The sequence below is a fragment of the Melampsora larici-populina genome (genome assembly GCF_000204055.1).
Source record: "Melampsora larici-populina 98AG31 unplaced genomic scaffold MELLAscaffold_38, whole genome shotgun sequence".
NCBI lineage: Eukaryota > Fungi > Basidiomycota > Pucciniomycetes > Pucciniales > Melampsoraceae > Melampsora > Melampsora laricis-populina.
In genome coordinates this window covers 93,079-114,538 of record NW_006768802.1, presented here as the reverse complement: position 1 = coordinate 114,538, position 21,460 = coordinate 93,079, and the positions used below count along the sequence as shown (strand labels likewise).

The window sequence follows — 21,460 nt, the reverse complement described above, 5'->3', positions numbered from 1 at the left end:
TATATTGATAGGAAAATGATGGTAATTTTGGCTGTTTGCACAATGAAAGGCAATTGTTATGCCTTTGTTGGAGCAACAGCCAACCATATCAACAAAAACTGGGAGTATAAATCATCACACCTTACCCTAAAGATGGTCTCTTGGCGCCATTGTGGGGCTCTTCTAGCTTCCATCAACCGGAGTCTCACATATCTTATTGGGGCATGTTTTTCTTCTTATGTGTTTTCTATTCCTTATCATGTTTTATCTCTCGCTTGTAATTTCTAATTCCTACACTATCTACTACCATGATCAAAAGACCTTGAGCAACGAGGCTTAGATATAACTAAGTCTCATCACGTGTTTGGGGGGGGGCCGACAGGCCGCGGGTTTTCTGACCGGGTAGGCTCTCTGCGGGGTAGGGCGCAGGGGCATATCGTCCGGAGCCTGCGGAGAGCCTATCTCGGTATGTCTCGAGGCTAGACCGGTTTCGACCTCCCCTTTAAACTCAAACGTACTTCTACATCAAATAGCGTTTCGCCCTTCTATTGGACAATGGCAACGCATACAATCTTTCATTCTTCTTGTGCTCTTCAACTAGGACTACTTGGCCATACTCCGAATCAATACTACCTGATCACACCAACAACTCCGGAACTTCTACTCTTTAACCAACTCTGATCAACACTTCATTGAGAACTTACCTCGCTCGGTCGAGGTCTTGCCGTGACTTCCTTCTTCATCAGTTCCCATATCATCTTAGCATCCTTCACGTCACCTTCAGTGTACTTCCTAAGGTAAAGTTGGTATGCCTTCGATTCCCATCGTCCTGCTTCCACTATCTCATCTAAAGGTACTTTATCATTCCATTTCAGAGTTGCTCCTCCTATCCTGAATGAGTGTCCCGACAACTGATGATTCGTATCATTTCTACTCCATACCCTCTTATAGATATTCAAAGTTGCCGTTTTTGTGAGCGTCAAGCATTTCCCTTTTGCATCTGTATAAGATAATAATCGTTCGGACAACTGTCTCGCAGGGCTTTCTTCGAAGACTCTTTCTAATGCACTAACTGGACATAAATACGAAGGTATACGTCTGAGATGTAAGTATTGGATTTCGCCAGGTTTGGCGGTTTTCGCGTTATGTAAAGCCAACTTGAAGTACGAGTGATCTGGTGAGTAAATCAAATCTTTTCGTAACACTAAGGCTTTTCCTTTCTCATCAGAAACCAACTCCCCTAATCTAGCCATTCCCCAGAAAGCTATCAAAGCTATCGCCAACGCTAGATGATCTTTCTTACTCCCTTTATCTAATCCCGTTACCAGTTCGGCTAAGTGTCTCAGTTGAACCGGCTTCCTGATATTAGCGGTCATTTCCTTGCACTTCGCATCTGCTACACTCGCCGCCTTCAGGAGCAATTTGGACACCCGATCGTTCTCAGCCGGAAAAGGTTCGTTATGAAATAGATGCCATGATCGTATTCCTGATATGTATTTGATTAATGTGTCTGCTGTAACCTTATGTTTCGTATTCATCTCGTTTAATACATCCTTGTCATCAAAATCAACATTAACTTCTCTACCACCCCATACTATGAAGGACCACATCAAATCCTGACTCAAAGGTAACAGTTTCTCTCTTTCTAATTTCTCTGATTCACCGAACTTCTCTAACTTTGCCATTGCCGTGCTATAATTCTGTAGGGTAGTCTGTGACCAGCTTCCATTCAACAACTTCGTTTTCACTTTATTAGACCTCCAATCAATCAGTCTATGTTTCGTGAACAAAGGAGGAAAGTTTCAGGAAGCCAACAAATTCAAATGCGTAAGTTATCGGTAATATTTAAGCAAATCTCATCGATAGTTCATCACTTACCCTTCTTTATTCCTCAAGAAATTCACAATCTTTTTCTCTTTCGTCATCATTTTAACTAATCTCTTCTCAAGATTTTAAGCAAGTTTCGTGGTAAGTCGATCCTTACTTGCTTTTGATGACTTTTGTTCTTCTCTAAACCTCTAGATAACTTATCAGCATCGTTATCTCCTGAAGCGACTCTTTTCGCCACGATCGAGCAGTTTAATCTAGTAAGCACCTTTTGTATTTCCTTCCACTCCTCGTTAACTAATCTATGTTTTGACTTGCACTTTGTTATCACTGCTTCGGTCGTAGTGTTGTCAGTATGAACTATGAATCGTTGGTTCGCGGTCGGTCTTAATTGTTCAATCATGAGTAAGCCCAGTCTTACAGCGACTTTCTCCAACCATGCAATGTCACGTTTCTGACAACCTTGTGAAATACCTTCTGTTTTCCAGCTGTCAACTAAGGTGAAACTCGACCAACGATCACCAACCAATACTCCGATTCCATATCCCGTACTTGCATCTCCCACCCACTCTATCTCGGTGGGCTCGACATCTTCAGTAAACTTCAGCCTGTCAAACTTCTCCAGACTCCGTAGCCATTCTCCCAACTCTTCTTTAGCTCCCTCAGGTACTTCCCGTAATGCACTATGATTATACCAGGACTTATCCCACCAGTATAAGTTCCAAAGATAACACTTCATCAAAGGTAATAGGTATATTAAATGGCTAAGCTGCCCAACAATCTTTTCTACTTCTTTCTTCGAGCATTTCCTAGTGGGTAAAAGTAAGTCTTTTATTTTATCAATCCTTTCTAACCTTTTCTCTTCTGGTAATCGAACTGATTTATCTTGTCCATTCCATATGAAGCCTAAGTACTTCTGTTCAATACTCCAATCACAAAACTTCTCTTCATTGGATGAACGCCTAGATCCTTGCTGATTTTCAATACGTCTTTCATATCGAGTAAAGTCGCCGTCAATTTTTGCGAACATATTGTCGTCCACCCAACGAAAGACGACCTCTACTCCCAATTTCACCTTTATTATATCACGCCATGCATCAGCCATCCACCCGAAAGTTCCACACCCCGCCACACCTCCAAATGGTATTCGAGTATCTACCCAAATACGTCCTTTAAAGTCTTTGATCGTAAGGTATCGCCATTGTGATTGGTGAGTTGAACCTTGTCGATATGCCTTCAACCAGTCTATAATTGCTAACAGAATTGTCTTTTGCAGGTTTGCTTTGAAATAACTTGCGACTGCGTTGAAGTCAACCCAAGTCGTATCAAAATCATGTTTGTCCACGAAATAATTGACGGAAGGTATGTCATATTCCTGTGAATCATACCTGGCTGAGCGTGACCACTTCATAGCTGCATCTGACCGTAACTCCTCCTCTTCATCCTCTGATTCCGTTTCATCTTCATCTTCTGACGCCACCTTGCTTTTCTTTGCTGATATTACTTTGGATTTTGGGTAAGATAAATCATTTATCATTCTCAAAGATCCATCATTGTTCGTAACACTTCCCATCGGATTGGAACGAAAGAAACCAAATCGTTTATATACCTCTTCATGAGAAAACGGTCCGAAGATTCTGCCAAATCTCTTCTCTTTGTACAAGTTTTTCATTATTTTCTCTTGAACTGCCAGTGCCGATTTATGGTTGTCGGGCGTAAACCACCTTTCGTCTTTCCAGGTATGCTTCGGTATGCCTTGGTTAAACCCTTTAGTAAGTCCTTCCCATACCTTTTCCCATTTACCCATTAAATCATGTGTTAATAATAAAGATTTCCATTGTTCTAGGTTCATTTCGTTCTTTGCCTCCAAAGGCCAGTTTTGTAGGGAGTCTGGGTTGTCAACTTCGTCACATTCATCATCACCTTGGAGATGTTGGTCTTGGACATTCAGCTCTGGGACATTCGGCTTTGGGATATTCGGACCTATCACACGATTCTCAATTTGTCTCAAGTTACAATTTCTCGATTCAATATTTCTTCAATTGAATTCAGAGCAAACAGTCACACAAGAAAGGTAAAGGAAACAACACATTTTTATTAGTAAATCAATACAAATTCATTACTTGGATCAGAACAACGATTTCAACTGCATGGGAGTCACACGACAAGAAACTCGGTAAAACACTTTCAACAGATCGAATACGACTCTTTCATCACACAACTTATGACACTTTTCTCCCTAAGGATGTTTATTATCTAATTCACTATCACAACTCACGTAGATCCTGATGGTGCGCTTCCTCCCGCTTTTTCTCCACCTCTCACTGCAAAAGATTTGTCATAACTTCCCGGGCCGATTGCAGGACGAGTACCACTTCCCCGACTTGCAGTAAATCCTCTACCACCTCTTTGAGTACTACCTCTTCCACCTCCACGACCTCCTCTCGGGTTTTGGTAACTTTCAGTATAATAGTTCGATGGATTGGGATGAGGGTAGTGTGCAGGGTTGTAGTACGGGGCTGGGTGGGATGCACTAGGATTGAAAAGAGGGCTCGTGCGATCAAAAACCGGGTTGTAGAATCTGCCTTTAAAACCATTTCCCGCCACTTTTCCTGATGTTGCTGTCCTCATTAGAGGTTGTGTAATAGGTCTATTAGTTACTGACGACAAACTTCTGCCAGTTAGCATCTCAGCTTGTGTATCGATTAAAGCATTTGAGGAATCCCAAGACGCGTTTTCAGGGTAAGTTTCACCATTGATCGGACTAATATGCTGCATAACGTTCCCGAAGGCATATGGATTATCGATGTATTTATAGTCGTTAAAATGTTTGGCATCTTCTTTTGCCCTATCCGCTAATTCCTCATTCAGCATTCCTACATCTGCCATCGATCCGTCTGGTAGTCTGTTCTCCCAAACATTACGTCGATGAGCAATGTCATAGCGCATAGCCGGAGTCCATTTCCCGTAACACTTGGCCTGAATTGCTAAAACATTCTCTTTGTGAACTTTTAATCTCGGCGCAATCGGTGAGTCCTTCTGAGCTTCTAATATATCATATTTTTCTTCCTGATATTTAACCATTAAATCATAACGGGTTGACCATTGCATTGGTGTCAATCTGTATTCATTTAAATAGGGCAATCCAACATAGGAAATAACATTCGTTGAACAACTTGTTTTCAATGATCGATTCTTCATGAATAAAGAGTCTTGTATGATCCAAGTTGGATCGAAAATCGAAACTGGCATATGAACGTTTTTATGAATCATGATATCATGGAAGTACTGTGATAAACCTGCCATATTATTAGATGGTAAAGTTCCTAAAATCATTTTTGTATTTGTTTCAATTTTAGATTTTGATTTCTCTTTAACGGTCTCTGATTGCACTGGTTGGACATCAATTTTTGCTTCGTAGGTGTAGTTCATCATGCCCACATCTCGTGGTTCAGTCTCCTCATTTTCACACCAAAATTGGTATTCTTCTCTAAAAACTCGATATTGGCCTATGTCTCTATCAAATGCTTCTCGTATGTTTGCGAGCCATTTGGCGTGGCCGTGTTCGATGTGAACGGGTTCTGCCATATTTTCAGTATCAGGACCTGCACGAAGTAAACATCAAGTGTTTTAAGACAAGAAAGGACCATTTGGTAAGCAACTTTTCTACTTTTTTTTTTTTTTTTTTTGGAATTTTATTAAGATCTCTGTTTGTCTTGTCAATAAGATTTTCTTTTGTTTGGATAGCTCAGGCCACACTGGGAGTTTCTTTCTAGCCACACTGTCTTATCTATAGCCACATCTTTTTTTTTTTTTTATATATATCAGGCCACACTTATATATATCAGGCCACACTGGGTTTAACACTAGTTCCGTCTCTTTTATTCGCGGCCACACTGGGGGGTTTTTCTACGGCCACACTGGGGGGAAAATATTCTATTTGATTACTCCGCGTCTATTTACACCCGTATATATTGGGATCACAACCGAAGCCAGAATATTGGAAATAGAGAGTAGGAGTTTATAGGGAGATGTTGGGTATAATAACGATGGTTTGAAGAATTTTTTTTTTTTTTTTTAATGACATATAGCAAATTACTAACCTAAACCTGTTATATTTCCTCTTTGATCAGTATTATCATCTCTCCCTTCAACACCTTGATTATGAGCGCTTTCATTTTGATTTTCTCCGGAGGTTTCTTCGGTTGGATTGGTCGAATTGCCGGTTTGATTATTCGAAGTATTATTGTTCAGGTTGTTAGTTGAGTTATTACCTCTTCCTTGTCCAGTTGTGTCGTTACTATCACCTTCACTCATCACATTCATCATCTCGTTCTTCTTTCCTTTTCTAGTTCTACTTTTCATGGATTCAGATGATTGACCAGGTGTCGGTTCTCTCGGAGGGATGATGTCAGGTGCTGATGGCTGGTTTGTGTTCGACATGTTGGTTGAATGTGAGTATATAGACTTGAGTGAGAGGATAGGATAAGATGAATTTGGATGTTTGGTCAAGTTGAGAGGTATAGAATAGTTTCTCGGTCGAAATTTTTCTTTCTCTGATTTTAATTAAGTTATCTTTCTGATTCTAATTAAATTATCTTTTAAAGTATGATTTCTATGGTATTGCTTTTATCTTTTTGAAAAGAAAAAGAAAGAAAAAAAAATTCGATAAGAGATAGTGAGACTTCCTTACTCTTATTCTTTCTATTGCGTTGATGTGAGTGAACGATTTAGAAGGAAAAGAATTTGGTAATGGAGTGTTTCCATTTCCAAATTAGTTTCCGTTGGGGAAGTTCCTTTCCCCCAACTCCTCTCGGTACCTCCGTCTTCGGGTACCGAGTCTGCCCGAGCTCTGCTCGCCTTTTCCTTTTTCATGGAATTACGCAGGTGCCGTCGTGCCTTTGGGCACCTGCTGCATAGACCCATTGGTAGATTCTTGATTCAACATGACTTACATAAAAAGATAAGTTCATTTTAGTGTGGTTTATATTTTTCAATTGATTTTGTATTAACCTTTCAATTTTCTATCTATTCTTATTGTTTCTTTTGTTTCTTTGTACTTCCTCACATGCTTACGCAGACTACTGACAGTGGAGGAAACAATTCCACAATGGCCACCAAGATGCAATCAATGTTCTCAGCAGCTGTAGATCCTGTCACTTGGGATAGCTCCACGCATCATGTGAAATGTTACGCACACAAGTTGAACCTTGTGGTTGGACACGGTCTCAAATCCCTTGGTCAGAAGGTTGCTAAGTGAAAGCCATTGACTTCTCACCATATTCCCCTCCCAGTCTCTGGTCTTGAGGTTAACAAAGGCAAGGATGCTGTCAAGTATAAATGTATCTCTTCAAGTTTACATAGTTATCTTAACTAGAGAGGAATTAGTGACTTATTCATCTTGTTTGTGTGTGTTTTTGTTGTCTCCCATCCTCCTCTTCTTGGCTCAGCTTTCAGCTGTGTTCTGAAAGAGTTCTACAACGGGATTATTCATTCCGTGCTGCCAGAGTTGGGCTGATTAGAGTCCAATTTGTGTGGTCAGAAAGGAGGTAGTTGTTTTAGGCCATGTGAGGTTCTTGGATTGATATAATAGAAAATTCATTTGTCATTTCAAGATTAACTAAGGGATTGAATAGATATGGTGAGCAATTACAATTCAACTGTAGTATTTCTGTTGTGTCTTGTGTTGCTAGGAGTTTGCAAAGACATTGTTCTAACATTACAGAATCATGTCTCTGCTCTCTATAACTACAATCTTTGGTGAGATACTGCGATTGTGAGGAGCTAAGCTTGCCACAATTCTGGTAGTGCACATTGGGTTGAAAGGGTGGTTGATGAGGTTGGCTGGGTTTGTTGCAAGGTATTTCTTGATGTCAATTGTTGGTTCAAGCTTGACCTTGTGCCTTGCACAAGCTGTACACTTCATTTTGGACTTGCCCTTCTGCAGGCAGTTATGTGAGTGATGTTTGTCCCCACCAAAAGGGCATGAGGGCGCTGTATGTCTTGTCTTTTGGCACTTGTAGCACCTCTGTGGTGGTGGGCGGCTTCTGACGGTTAGGTGTTTACCTCTTATGTGCCATATTTTATTGGTCACACATTTTTGTACTTGTTCTTTGCTGTTCAAGCCTATGAGAATGGAGGAGTGTCTTTTTTGGGGTCTTCTAAGGCCTTTGGATTAAGCCATCTCACAAACAGCATATCTTTGAGTAGATTACCATTTGCAATTTGAAGTTCTTCCTGATGGTCTTCAAGACTGGGGTCAAATGATGTGGGTATGTCATTCACAATTATCTCGTGGTGTGCTTCTTTCACAGTAAGACTTTTTGGAAAACTCTGCACCCATATGTGCCGCAAGGCCCTAACTCTGGTGGCTTGGGTTGCTGTCTTGAAATATATGTCAATGTCATTAGACAGGTGGCATCTGACACTCTTGATTTCAATAGCCTCTTTGTCCTATGGCTTAATCTTTATCTTGTAGGCTCTAAGACCATGTTCAACTCTTGTATGAGTTTTGCATTAGATAAGCCTGGAGGTGTGAGATCTGGTCCAGGCTCATGGACCAAAGTCATGACCTTGGTAAGCTTAACCTTTGGGGTTTGCCGTGCTGGTTGTGGTTTTGGCAGCATTGTTCTTTGACTTGTGCCAAAGTTGAAGTTGGTTGGTGCACGCTTAGACACGTAAGATGGGGTTCTTGGACCTTTTTTGTTGTTGTTGTTGGGAAGGCATGTCAAGTTCTTCAACAACCACATCTAGTTCGTCCTCAGTTTCTCTTCCTTTGAAGATGATACTGCGGCCTTTGGGACTGGGTGTTGAAAGTGAACCTGGCATATTGAAGTTACGCCTTGCATCTTTGTACATGTATTGATCATAGATGGCACCTGTCAAGACCATGATATCTGCTGCTGTCTTGACATCTACCGAGTTTTGCTTTATGTTGGCCTTCTTTGTTGCTAGTGGAAAACCCGCCTTCACTACTCCCAGGAGTTTACTGACCATATCCTCGAGAGAATTGGCTTCAGTCTTTCCTGGGAACAGATCCTGAATTCTTTTGGATTGGGGGGTACCCGTTGCTTCAGCTACATGGATGACCGTATTTTCGCCTGGCGTTGCGTTTGGTCTGAGACACTTCTTGTTACCAAAAATTCCCAAGTCGGTGGCTTGGACTGAGGGCGGTTGTGAGAGCCCTTTTTGTAGGCTCGCTTGGTCGAAAGCAAGCGGAGTAGAGGGGGACGAAGAGGTCGGTTTTTTGGTATCTTGGGGGGCAACGGGGTTGATAAACGCGTTGGCCGCGTTTAGAGTTAGAGGAAAGGTTCCTGAGGACCCCTTCTTCTGCTCACCTGTTCCCGGCGCGACTTCCACTTCCATGTCGACCGTTATCGCGTGAAGAAGGCGAATCGAGAGCTTTAAAAAAGTTTGGATAATGCGATTTTGAAATTTGGACGATTACTTGCGCAGTCACGGACCGGGTCACGTGACAAGTTAGTGAAACGTGGTGAAGTCAGCCTCCTGAAGACCTGCATTGTGCCATTGCGATCCTTTTCAGCGCTCCGACCTGCTCCGACTTGGAAGTAAATCATGATCGTCGTCGAACACAAGCCGAACCTCGAACCGAACGACAGCTCCTTAAAGCTCTAACTCACGGCTCAACTCACAGCTCTTGGGTATCCAAGCAATTCGGGCCAAGTGAGCAATCCATCATGGCCAAAAAGAACAACAACACTGTTCCAGCCGCCAATCCAAACGCCGTACCGAACAGGTCAATACGGAAAACCTTCGTTTCCCCCTATCCTTAAAGTTCTCTCATTCCAACGGTTCGTTTTCTTAAGATAGGGATGTGCTCCAGCGGTTGAATTATCTGCATCAAGCCGCACACTACTTCGCCACCGCTTCTCATACCCTTCCATCCTCTCAAGACACTCGGAGGCAGGGAGCGAAGGAAGATACGATGGGCTCAAAGCGCACATCAGAGCGCTCATCTAAGCTAATACACAATGAACGTCGCGAGAATCTGTTAAAAGCACCTATCGAACCCGTCCTTCATGCTCCAATGAGTGGTCTCAGTCGCGTCATGTCGACAAGCATGAAAGCTGTGGCCAGGAAAGCTGTGGTGCGAATGTACGCATTCCTCTAAATGCTTGTTTGTCTTTCTTGGGGGCAATATGCGCTCACCATGTTATTGATCCGAATATGATAGGGATCCAAGCGTGAAAAGAAGCATTTGTCGGTCGTGTAACCTGCTTCTCCTCCCTGGGCACACTTCTGTGGTTCGCTTACGACGTGAGTGAATTCCCTCTCTTTCCGATTGTCTGAAAGTCGCCTCATCTCTTGTCTCATCCTCTAGCGTCCAAAACACATGTTCGTCGAGTGTCCATCGTCTGTCTTTCGTGCAAACACTCGAGAACCATTCCCCAACCACCTGAAGTGCTCACTGCATCTGATCACGATGAAGTCACATCCCGTGATGGCCCGGTCCAAGCTCGGAGTCAACCTTTTTGGACTCGCGATGAGCATGTTACGTTTATTGGTACGGTCCGAGTTGCCGGCTCCTCTTCCTCCTAAGTGGCTGCATCTTTTTCTCAAGCTGTGCCAAAGGCAAAATATCGGTAATAGTGTTGCCGGCATGTCAGATACCGGGCTAGGGCGCCCGAGATGCACTGTACTATTTTCAAGCCTAATTTGTCAACTCATTTCTTCCACACATTGAAACACAGTCATAGCGACAGTCAAACGTGAGCCTCAGTTCATATAGCATTCTTTCCTCAGACTTACTTGCAATATTGGGCATTGTGATCCGTTCCTGTCAAGACTTGGGTCAATAAGCTAGGCTATATGATTATGACTTGTACCGCTTTCCTTCCTCGTGGTATCCATGTCGATCCTCTATCCAGTCCTGTATCTTGCGGTAGGTGATACTAGTACGATGCCTGAATTCGCGGCAGCTCATTGGGCCTCTTGAAGTTGCTGGCCAAAGGTACAATCAGCTTGGCTGATGACATCAGTTGAAACGTTCCACGCCACCGGCTTGGTAGAAATATTTTGAAGCCAAACCTTTGTGCAATAAGTGTTTGTATCGTGATGGAGGGATGAGACCGCTACACACACCCTAGAAAAGCATGACTTGAGGTGGCACTCAAGTCTGTACGTGCTCTTATGGAGACAATACACATGATAGAAAATCTCACGATGGAGAGAAAACCAGATTAATATAGCAACAACTACTCCAAACTGCCCTTCCGAACTGTAGAACGTTTTTCAAGTAATAAGAGCCGAGATCGAAACGAAACAAATGTGAGGGCTCTGGTTGATACTCGCTGCTAACGAGATACAAGTAGCTGAAGCTCGTGGTCAGTATCAAGGTCTTGCTCCACTCATGATTGTCACGAACCTAAAGTCCTTGCAAATATTTCGTGTTGAACTATAGGTTTTATCGGGTCGCATTTTTAGCTAAAAGCTACTCTGTAATCGTCGATCTCTCACTTTTCTCATCTACTCCAATTCTGCTCGTACACTAGCATGATGTGGGATAGACTATTAATCTGATCCTTTGACTTTTATAAAATGATGGCAATGCATTGGTAACATACGTAGATAATACAGAAGAAATAAGCAGAGGAGAAAGAGAATTTGGAGACATGATGACTTTGAACAAATTGCGCGCAGCGCTGTCCCTCAGGGAGAGATTTGACTATTGCAAACAGTGTATGGAAAAGATCCTGCGACGGCAGGAAAAAGGACTGTCAAAGGACAGTGATATGACAGAAAGCTCCTTGATGTCTTGAAATGTGATGCTTATCTTACAGTTGTCATGCTCTTTCCAGAAGAGCCTTGAGATATAAATGTGTCTCTAATAAGCGCAACCATATCCAGCCAAGGCAGTACCACTAGAAGAGCGCCTCAAAGGCGTGTTGTAATCACCATTTCCCCACATTCTGCTAGAAGGTCTTGAATGATAGTTTGATAAGCCTAAGTTTCCAAACTCAGTACTCAAATAATTGGCGCGGGCGGGGAACATATCTGAGAGCAGAACAAGCACGAGTGGGATTTAGCCCATCAAGATAGCACATGATTTTTTTGACTTGTGGTAAAAATTGTCACAAAAACTCACACGAGTCTTGGAGATGACAGGAACAAGCGGACGCTGTGTAGGCTCTGCTCCTGGCACGTTGCTGGGCTTTTATGATGGTGGAGCGTGGAAGAGACTCTCCAAGGCTGTAGCCTGTACGGAAGCGACCGCTGGAATCACGCAATCCACACTCGTAATCCCCGTGACTGAGTGACCTCGGGGTGTTCCAGGAAGAGGAGCCACCAGCGGACATCAGATCGATAGCCCTCATCCGAGGTGCTTCTAAATCCTGGTGAAGATATGGTAAATGTCCCCCGTTATTGTAGCCTGGATATCCATATCGACAGTTTCCCAGGAGAGAAGCAACCAGATATCAGACGACTGATAGTCGAGTAACGGTGAAATATCATTTATAGGTGCAGGGAACAAACTTAACCATTCGTGGAAGAACCGTATAGTTGCCCAGTTTTGGCGTGGAAATTTCGCAATGCTTGTTCCTGGCGGACCAAGTATCCGAGTCATGAGCGAGTGAACTTATAGAGGCTAGATATGTACAACGCCAAAAAACTTACGGCTTGCTGTACTCTCGCAGAGCTAAGGCGCTCATTTGCGTACGCAAGGCGTCCCAAGTTGGAAGAATCGTATTGGTCTGCATTATAGGTCGAATTTGAACGAGCTGTTCAAAAAGGTTTCAGGTTCAGCCTCTATGTTCAAGACGGACTCAAGCATCTTGATCTCTGCTGTACCTCTTCAAGATATGGCGGGTATTCATTATCAAACGAAGTAAAAGAATAGGCTTACATCGGTAATTGTGGGTATTGTCGCGATTCCACCTCGAGTCTGGGGGTGAGATGCCATAAGCGCTAGAAGGTCGATCATACAACCCGAGATTCTCGTAGTTCGTCAATCTTTCGTTCTGACGATTGAGCATGTTCTCGTTGGAGTTTCTTTTTCGTTACAGTTAAGAAGAGAGATTGGCTGGTCACTGGGAGATATCAATCAAATAGATGGGGGAAGGGGGTCTGTCCTCAAGACAGCAACCAAATAGTAGGTGTGGTCGAAAAATGGCACTAGCGGAAAGCGAAATCAGAGGGTATTATAATGAGGTGAACAATATAACAGCGGTTATTGTGGCGGAAAGAATATCGCTGATCAAAGCGAAGTATGAGTTGGATGAGGGTGAATGTATGCGAAACAACAAACGCTTGAAATAGTCGGGAAGTTTATCGTAAGGCAGGCAATGTGAAAATGGTGATGGAAAAAGAGATTCGCCCAAGTGCGAAGATCGCTTTATAGCAAAGGGGACTGGGAATTATTGTACATATTCTCTGACACTTCTGATGAGAAAATTTGCCACCTGTTCAAGTATAGTGTCTGAGACATACGTGCGCAGTGTTAACTCATGCAAGCGTTCAGGCAACCCTTCGGATTTAGTGACCAGGCGAACCGCACCTTCCCTGACGAATTGCAGAATGTCTATAATTTTTTACAACTGGTCTGGAAGTGTGATACTCAACATGATTCAGCCTGCGGAAGTCGATGATGAAGCGCGTGCAATCCCTCCAACAACTCCTCTCAATACATCTCGATACCTGAAGGGTATGTGAGGCTGATTGTAAATGAGCAAATACAAGACGCATACACTGAACGCATGCTTCATTAAAGGCCCGCCGGCTCTTTCGCCGATGTGATGAAGCAATACTGAGCTCCGATGAGATTCGTCGCATTTCCTTTGAGCATTCGTCATTTGCCACACGTATCAAGAGTCAAGCTGGCATGCATGCATATAGGCACGCAATCTTCGTTTAAGACGTAACAAGTAAGGTATCAATCACATTTTATCTTACAATCACATCATTGCTACGTAAGGCAGATCTCCGCGGACCCGCTGAAAAGGCTTTATCGAAGTTTGATTGTGTCTAGCTCGGGGAAATACTTGACTCCTGCAAATAGGGCAAGCAACGCATAAGACTAAGCCCTAGAATGAGTGCTTCTACTGGCCGGAATGGATAGGCACCGTCGTTTTGACCCACTTCTACAGCGCCAGTGAAAGCGCGTTGTGGCCTGTTATATACCTTCATATGATTAAGAAGGCATGTTCAAGCTCAAACAAGTTTGCAGTGTCCAGTGTGACGTCTTTCAGATCTGATCAGCTGTGTGACCAAGTCAAGTTGAACACCATCCGATTATATACATAACTTGGAGAAACCATGTGATCTATGTGACGTTTCAGGTTATGTTGCTTCATGTCAGGACTCTGATCACTTCTGCGAGATATCTTCAAGGGACCAATCCCAGAACTTGATCCCCCAAGTCTGATCATCTTGCAAGTCAAGGAGATGTTACTGAGGATCCGTCGAGGTTTGCGGGTCATTTTTTACTATATATCACTGCGGCTTCCAGTTTGTCACATGATTCGATCTGAGTGAGGGGATTGTGGATTTTTTTTTTTTTTTTTTTTTTTTTTTTTTTTTTAAGTGCTCAAGGCTAAATTGCAAATACACTATCTGAACAAGTTAAGTAATGTAGAGACTTTTACCTTGGAGAGACGGCTTTCAGTCAGAACAGGAATCCGGATGTCTTTCGATCTCAATTTACTTTTTTTTTTTTTCTATATACTTTTTTTTTTTCTTTTTTCTCGCACCTTTATGTGAGCACGTCCCTACTGGGTTCTCGGTGGAAGTTTTTTTTTTTTTTCTTCCCCTCTATGCAAACACGTCCCAGAACAACACCAGAACCGCTCCGATACGCTATGGATTTCAACCCATTTTGGTATCGGAGCGGAGTAACCGCTATGAGATCACCGATACTTGACCGATATTTTTTTTTAAAAAAATATCACAAGGTATCGGAGCGGAAGGTATTTTACCGCTCCGATACCGCTATATATCGCTGCTATAAGGGCTAAAAGGCATATTGAAGTGCCCTCAGACCCTTCCCATAGGGTTCTCGGTGGAAAATTTTGTAGCTTCAATTGCTATCTTTGTCTGTCATAATCTTGTTATAAGACGTTCCTTTGAGTTTTTTTTTTTCTTCTTTACTAACACCTTTATGTGAGCACGTCCCTACTGGGTTCTCGGTGGGGAAGTTAGGACTTTCCCCCTCTATGCTGACACGTCCCTTTTTGGGTTCTCGGTGGAGTAATGTAATTAGTTTTGTGATTTTCGATCTAAGACATCCTCGTTCCTTTCTGCAGTCGCTCTCCTCGGGTTTGCTCCTGTAGATAAGAATGGAAAAATACAAATCGTTTAGTTTCTAATATGAATTCAGCTAATATTGGGAATGCTTTTGGCGTGTCTAGCAATTTCTTGGAGTTGTTCCAGTCAACTTTGACCTTCTCCTTTTTTAGTTTGATCCTCATCGATTTGCGAGCTTTTGAGTACCTACTGCAGAATAATAAGAAATGTTGAGTGTTTTCTGTTTTACCACATTTAGAGCAGAGAGGGGATGAAGTTAGATTTCTCTTGAATAAATGTTTGTTTAATGGGCTAAAGCCTGCACGTAATTGGAAGATAGCTGCTGTAGCTCCTTTCTCCAGGTCTTCTAAACCTTTTGCTATTTGCTCTGCTTTCGTCTTGTATTGTTTGTTGCCTGGTTTGAAAGGGAATCTCTTGGTCTTGAATTCTTCTTTAATTCTCCTTTTTAAGCTACCTAGACTGGTCGGTAATTTCATCGCTTGTTCTTGATTTTCCGCTGTTTCGCCTGCTAATGTGTCAGCTAGTTCATTTAGTTCAAGTGAACTAGCTGACACAGTTCGCTAGTTCACTTGGATTGAGGCATAAGAATGGACCTTTTGAAGACTGCGACGTACCACGTGCTCGGTCCCCTTTAAGATCTGCACCCGGCCGGGCCTGGACGGGCTTTTCTTGGCCCAAATGCTACCAGCAGGAAGATTGGGCGGGCCTCGGGCTTCCCGGAATTCTTGACTATAGCTCTATGTAGAACCTAGGTGAATAAGTTTTAGTGTAACCTTGAGAAATTAAAAAATAAAAACAAGCAGACAACATTTATTCTCAAAACTGCTGTAAGTTCCTTTTTTGAAATTACTAAACCCTTTTTCTAATTGTATTTTTCAATTGAAGGAAGAATATTGCCACCCTATCATCTCATCTACATTGGAAAACTCTATTCCAATGTCATTATATTTATATCATAAAGTCTGTTACTTCATTGGGCTCAACCAGGAAGAGAGGCCCCAACACCAGCCCTCCCTCCTCAAAGACCAAACAGACTTGTCTCTCAAATACAAAAGAAAGTACCACACAAATGGTGATTGTTTCATTTGAAGCAGAATCCAATACTTCTCATACCCCTATCAGTGTCAGCGTACAATAGATCAGATCCAATCACTCTAACCTAAGTAGTCAAATCAACTCTAGAACCGGCAGCAAAATGTTGTGGGTGTGGAGATACTTCAAGATTCAATCTTTTGTCAATCCAATCACCAAGGAAGACAAGAACAGGACAATTTGCATGTTCCATGCCAAGCCTGGTAAAGAGTGTGGAAGCAGCTATATATATAGTTGATGCAACTCACAGTACAAAATTCATGAGTCAACACCTACTCAAGCACGGCCTTGACAAATATTCCCACATTGAAAATGGAGGAGTCAACATGCGCAAGCGCCTTACAACAGGCCAAATTGCTCCAGTAAGTGCCTCAAACTGACTCATACATGATTAGTTTTCCCATATTATGTCCTTCTCCTCTTTTAATTCATCAAAGAATGATAAGCTCTTGAGTTCAACCTTCTGGTCCGCTACTGTACACCTCATTGTCAATGCGGAACTTCCATCCTCACTGGTTGCATCTGAGAACTTACAGAACACTTTTTTGCTAGTCAATCCACATGTTCAGCCTTATTTCTTTTGGAAATAAGACCTTGACCAGTACCCTCAAGGCTCAATGTATCAAAGGTAGACGTTTGCTTACTCATCACCTCAAGGACATTCCTCTCATCAATTTTACTTGCAATGGCTGGAGTCAGCATAACAAATTGATATTTGGAGTCACTGATCACTGGATTTTGAAAGACTTCAAGTTATTTGAAGCAATCATTGGAATGAATAAGGACCCTGGAAAGCGCATACAGACCCTCCTAACAAAACACACTTTTTGGGTATCTGCCCATGCACACAACACTCAACTACTTATGAAGGTGCAAAATAGCCTTTTTTTAGGCAAAGAAGGGCTATCTTATGATACCAGCCTCAAGTTGTTTGGAGTGCTGGTTGAGGAGAAAAATGCAAAAAACCTATTTTTTTGATGATCTTGGGTGAGTTACAACATACTGAGGCCGGGTCTCTACATTGGGTTTTACCCAAAATCACTGTACCTACTCTAGTAAAAGTATATGTACTAGAAAGCTGTGGCCTTGTTTAACCTGTTGCAGTTTTCAAAACTGGGAAAATGGTCATGGCTGTGTGGAAAAATCCCAAAACCCAACAAAAACAAAATTTGGGTACCAATTAGGAGGGTGTATTTGCGCTCTCCAGGGTCCTAATGAAGCTAATCAAAGGCCCACATACTGGGGCGAATTTCTGTTAAAACTTGACTGAAACTTTGAAAACATATGATTTATTAAATAAACTGTTTTGTCTCACTGCCAATAATGTGTCTACCAACTCTGTCATGGGAAGACATTTGGAAGCAGTGGGTCCTCAACTCCACACTGACAAACACCTCCTTGGATGCATTGCGCATGTCATTAACCTGGTTGCTAAAGATGGGCTGCATGTGTTACGAGAGAAATTAGCCAAAAATACCCCCTCAATCCCTCCCACGCCTGCTGCTTGGCTACATGAAGACACTGATTGAGTCTCTAGCACTCTATCTTGTCTGATTAGTTTTTCCAACTATGTTGAAGCTTCTCCACAACATGTCCAGTCTTTTTCACTCCTTGTTGAGGGGATGCTCCCAGCAAAGGATCATCTTTGACTTATCCAATAGGTTTATACACATTGGAACTCTGATTGTGAAGCTCATTAAAGATATTATTGACTCAAGGCTACAATTGATTATTGGACAAAGCACAATCACAAATATGTTAAGTTTGCTCTCACCAAAAGTGAATGGAATCTGGTTTCCCATCTTGTTGCCTTTCTCACACCACTTAACACAGAGAACAAGATATTATTGGGATCTCAATACCCAACGACTGCTAACACCGCACCCGTTTATCAATGGATTTTGGAAAAATTGGACAAGGTATGTTTCCAAAACATACCCATCATGTTTCACAAATTGCTTGCACAACTTGTTAGGATGATCCACAGGCTTGGCAAGGCAATACAAATGAACCACTTCAAGCAGCTATTGGTACTATGAGGATCAAGCTTCTGGAATACCAGCAAGCTACTCTCAAAAAACATGTTTATCTGTTTGCCAACATTCTTGATCCTTGAAGCAAACTCATTGGATTGTCAACATCAACAATTGAGATGGCTGGTCTGTACAACCAAGAGTACTTGCAATCGAAATTTATCAGGGAGGCTGCAACCTTTTAGAAAGGTATACACCAACCTGTACTAGCAACTGTTGAAGAACCTGATTCAGAACCCAAAGAAGATGCACCATATTGTTTCATCACATGTAATAAGCACTGGCAGTTGAAGAAGAAGTTGATATGTATTTATCCAGTGGACGTGCAGATGAAAGTATGGCTCCTTTGGACTATTGGAGACTTCACACAACTGAATTTCCTGTTTTGGTGCAGATGGCTTCAGCATACTTGTCTATTTGTGCTACCAGTACACCCTCTGAGCAATAATTTTCTGCTGTCAGGAGAGTGTGGACAGATGAACAGTGCCCTATTGATCCACTGAATTTTAAGGGATCCATTTGCCTCAAAAGCCAGGACAAGCTGTCTTCATTTCACACAATCAAAACTACTCAAAAATGTTTGTTATGTGTTATCTTGTATCTCAGTCTGAAAAATACATGAATCACGAATTGCACTGAGATTGCACTGAATAAAGAAATGAGCTGTGCCCTTTGAACATTTTTTTGACACATTTTGACCTTGGGCTAGCCACACCCCTATTTTAAGCAATTCAGGCTCAGCCCAGACCAGCCCACCCATAAAAAAGGGCTGGTGTAGATCTTAGCCCCCTTCAGGTGCTCTAAAAAACCACTCAATTTCTTGAGCGGTACCACAGCAAAAGCACATTTCCCTTTGATTGACAATTTTAAATCTTTATTATCAGTCAATTCAAATCTGTCAATAGATCAAAACACTTGAAGCCAACATTCCTGATTGTTTTCTGATCAAACAAAGCATAGATAAGAATCTGAAGTTATTTATCTGTACATAGTTGGAAATCTATGCAGAAAGGAATGTGGTGCCAGATTTTGGTACCAGTCAAACCCAATGGTTACAAATCAAGGTGTATTGATCCCATGTACAGTTGTTCTGATGTAGTTGTCACACTTTGTTATGAGGGGGCCGGTAGAGACACATATCCCTCATGCTGGACTTGCCCTGTGGTGTAGAACTTGCACTGTGGGTGCTGTACATCAAGTATACTCCTACAGCACAACCAATGTAGCTTTGAAGGTTATACAAGTGGGGAACAGGAGAAAAACATTACAAAACATGGTAACAAGTAAAGGTCTTTTGATCTTACTTTGGGTTAAGACCTATCAGATATCTTGACATTTTTCTTGTGGTTCTCAGTGGCTCAACAAACAATCAATCCACTTGGTGGCCAAGGTAACACTCCATCCCTTGGGCTTCTTCACATAGATGCATTTAACAGCTTATCACATGATTGACCTAAATAAAACACCTTGATAAAGGTGAAGACAATCTTTTGAGATTTTGTGTTGACAAGACACAGCTGAACAACAGAGATGGGATAAGTTCCAAACTCAACAGACCTGACAAAGATTGCAAGAAACTTTTCAGGATCATTTTCTTTGACTAAGGAGCAAGTATGACCCACAAACACACCCTGATAAATTTGAAGACAATCTCTTCAGGTTTTGTGTTAATGAGACACAGCTGAATAACAGAGATGGGACAAGGTCTAAACTCAACAGACCTGAAAAAGATGATAAGAAAATCTAACATATTGTAAAAGAGAAATGAAGATATAATACAGTGAAGCAATTCAGTTTAGGAGCTATAAGATGAAGAATAATTAATACATTGGCTTTAGAATCTTTTTCCTTGACAGAGGAAAAAGATTCTGTAGGCAAACAGAAGTGCACATATATACAAAGAAAAACATAAGAACAGAGAACACACATCCGCAATTAAAAACATATCAAATTCCTCCCACAATTAAATAATCTGAACCATACTCATACTATAACTCAACTACAGTACCTTATTGTTTCTCAGCTTTTCTCAATCACAGCTTTACTTTCTCATTTGATCACCTAGGTATAATACATTCAATAATATCTGTACCCAATAAATAACTGAATAATCCCCAGTAAAATTGAGAATTGTAACTTGAAGAACTTGACCATCATGAATTTATTTTGATTTATTCCCAAAGTATTCATAGATCATGATTCAGCAGGACTCCTTTAGCTCTACTGTCTTATGAGTCCATTATACTAATGCAAGTTTGCCACAGGTAATCACATTTTATTGCATTACAGCAGTTTCAAGAAAAAACGTCACCTGCGTGTTTTATATAAGGTTGCACTAATAATTACTGACCTAGATTCTACATAGAGTAGCCGTAGTCAATGATGTGCCAAACTTTGTAGATTGCAATCCACGTTTCAAGTATCCTCCCACCTTCCTGCTCCTCATTACCACCCCACCTCTTTGGCCTCCAATTATTCAAGTAAATGAAACTCATATTCACTTTTTTGGCCATTGACCTGTGGTAGGATCAGAATGAAGCTGGAGATGCTTTTTCCCCCAGTTGCTGGGATGTGCATTGCAATGCTGAGCTTTGGTTGCAACCATGTCAAAGTTTGTGCATCTCAGATGAAAAGACAGCAAGGAGTGCAAAAGATAAGCAAGATTCTGATAATTTGACTACCCTCTTATGTAGAATCTGGGTGAGTAATCTTTTGTAGTGTAACCTTCAAAGAATAAAAAGAGTAGGTGGTGTCTTTTGTCAAAACTGCAATACATGGGTATAAACTCTTGTCCTTACATAACCAGCTATGTGGCTCAAATTCAGTCAATTCCTCAACTTGCTTCGAACCTGGTATGGGTAAACAAAGCGCCTGGCCGGAGGTTTTTGTGTGCTCCTGAATTCTCAGTGACACAAAAACTCTGGCTTTGGATACTCTGCTGGGTGGGTGGATGGTTGAAAAATTAGAGAGAGAGATAAATAGTTTCTGAACTATGGTAGTACAGCCGTTGTAAAATCTATCAGCAGATTTTGAGGTCATTGTGTTGTTGCCAGATTTAATCTAGCGGTCAAAAGCTCTAAAAAGCCCTTTTGATATTGATAACTCTACTGTCCAGGTTTCCAATCTAGAGCAAGGACAATAGAGTTCAACCTGAAAGTGAAATAATCTTGAGTTTTTGACTTTGAAAGTTGAATCTGGCAACAAAACAACTTGGCAAAAATCTACCGATAGATCTCTCTGTGCAGCCACGTCTGTGCACCTTGCAGAGG

At 41.8% G+C, this 21,460-nt stretch overlaps 4 protein-coding genes across 4 annotated transcripts; 1 reads left to right on the top strand and 3 right to left on the bottom strand.

Annotated features, from left to right (window-relative positions):
* Nucleotides 1-4,080: 4,080 nt before the first annotated feature.
* On the bottom strand, nucleotides 4,081-5,394 carry MELLADRAFT_90489 (uncharacterized protein; the record flags this gene model as incomplete). Its single annotated transcript, XM_007413624.1, has 1 exon — nucleotides 4,081-5,394. One exon carries the CDS (start codon nucleotides 5,392-5,394, stop codon nucleotides 4,081-4,083), a length of 1,314 nt encoding a protein of 437 aa, XP_007413686.1.
* Nucleotides 5,395-8,475: 3,081 nt separating this feature from the next.
* MELLADRAFT_65887 (uncharacterized protein) lies at nucleotides 8,476-9,171 on the bottom strand (the record flags this gene model as incomplete). The annotated part of the gene is made up of 1 exon (XM_007413623.1): nucleotides 8,476-9,171. One exon carries the CDS (start codon nucleotides 9,169-9,171, stop codon nucleotides 8,476-8,478), a length of 696 nt encoding a protein of 231 aa, XP_007413685.1.
* A 332-nt stretch (nucleotides 9,172-9,503) lies between these two features.
* Nucleotides 9,504-10,365, top strand: MELLADRAFT_90488 (uncharacterized protein; the record flags this gene model as incomplete). Its single annotated transcript, XM_007413784.1, has 4 exons — nucleotides 9,504-9,562; nucleotides 9,637-9,921; nucleotides 10,001-10,083; nucleotides 10,148-10,365. The coding sequence occupies 4 exons, from the start codon at nucleotides 9,504-9,506 to the stop codon at nucleotides 10,363-10,365; spliced, it is 645 nt and encodes a 214-aa protein (XP_007413846.1).
* Nucleotides 10,366-11,650: 1,285 nt separating this feature from the next.
* MELLADRAFT_109623 (uncharacterized protein) lies at nucleotides 11,651-12,800 on the bottom strand (the record flags this gene model as incomplete). The annotated part of the gene is made up of 5 exons (XM_007413622.1): nucleotides 11,651-11,820; nucleotides 12,059-12,196; nucleotides 12,306-12,366; nucleotides 12,442-12,545; nucleotides 12,671-12,800. 5 exons carry the CDS (start codon nucleotides 12,798-12,800, stop codon nucleotides 11,651-11,653), a joined length of 603 nt encoding a protein of 200 aa, XP_007413684.1.
* Between the last annotated feature and the right edge of the window lie 8,660 nt (nucleotides 12,801-21,460).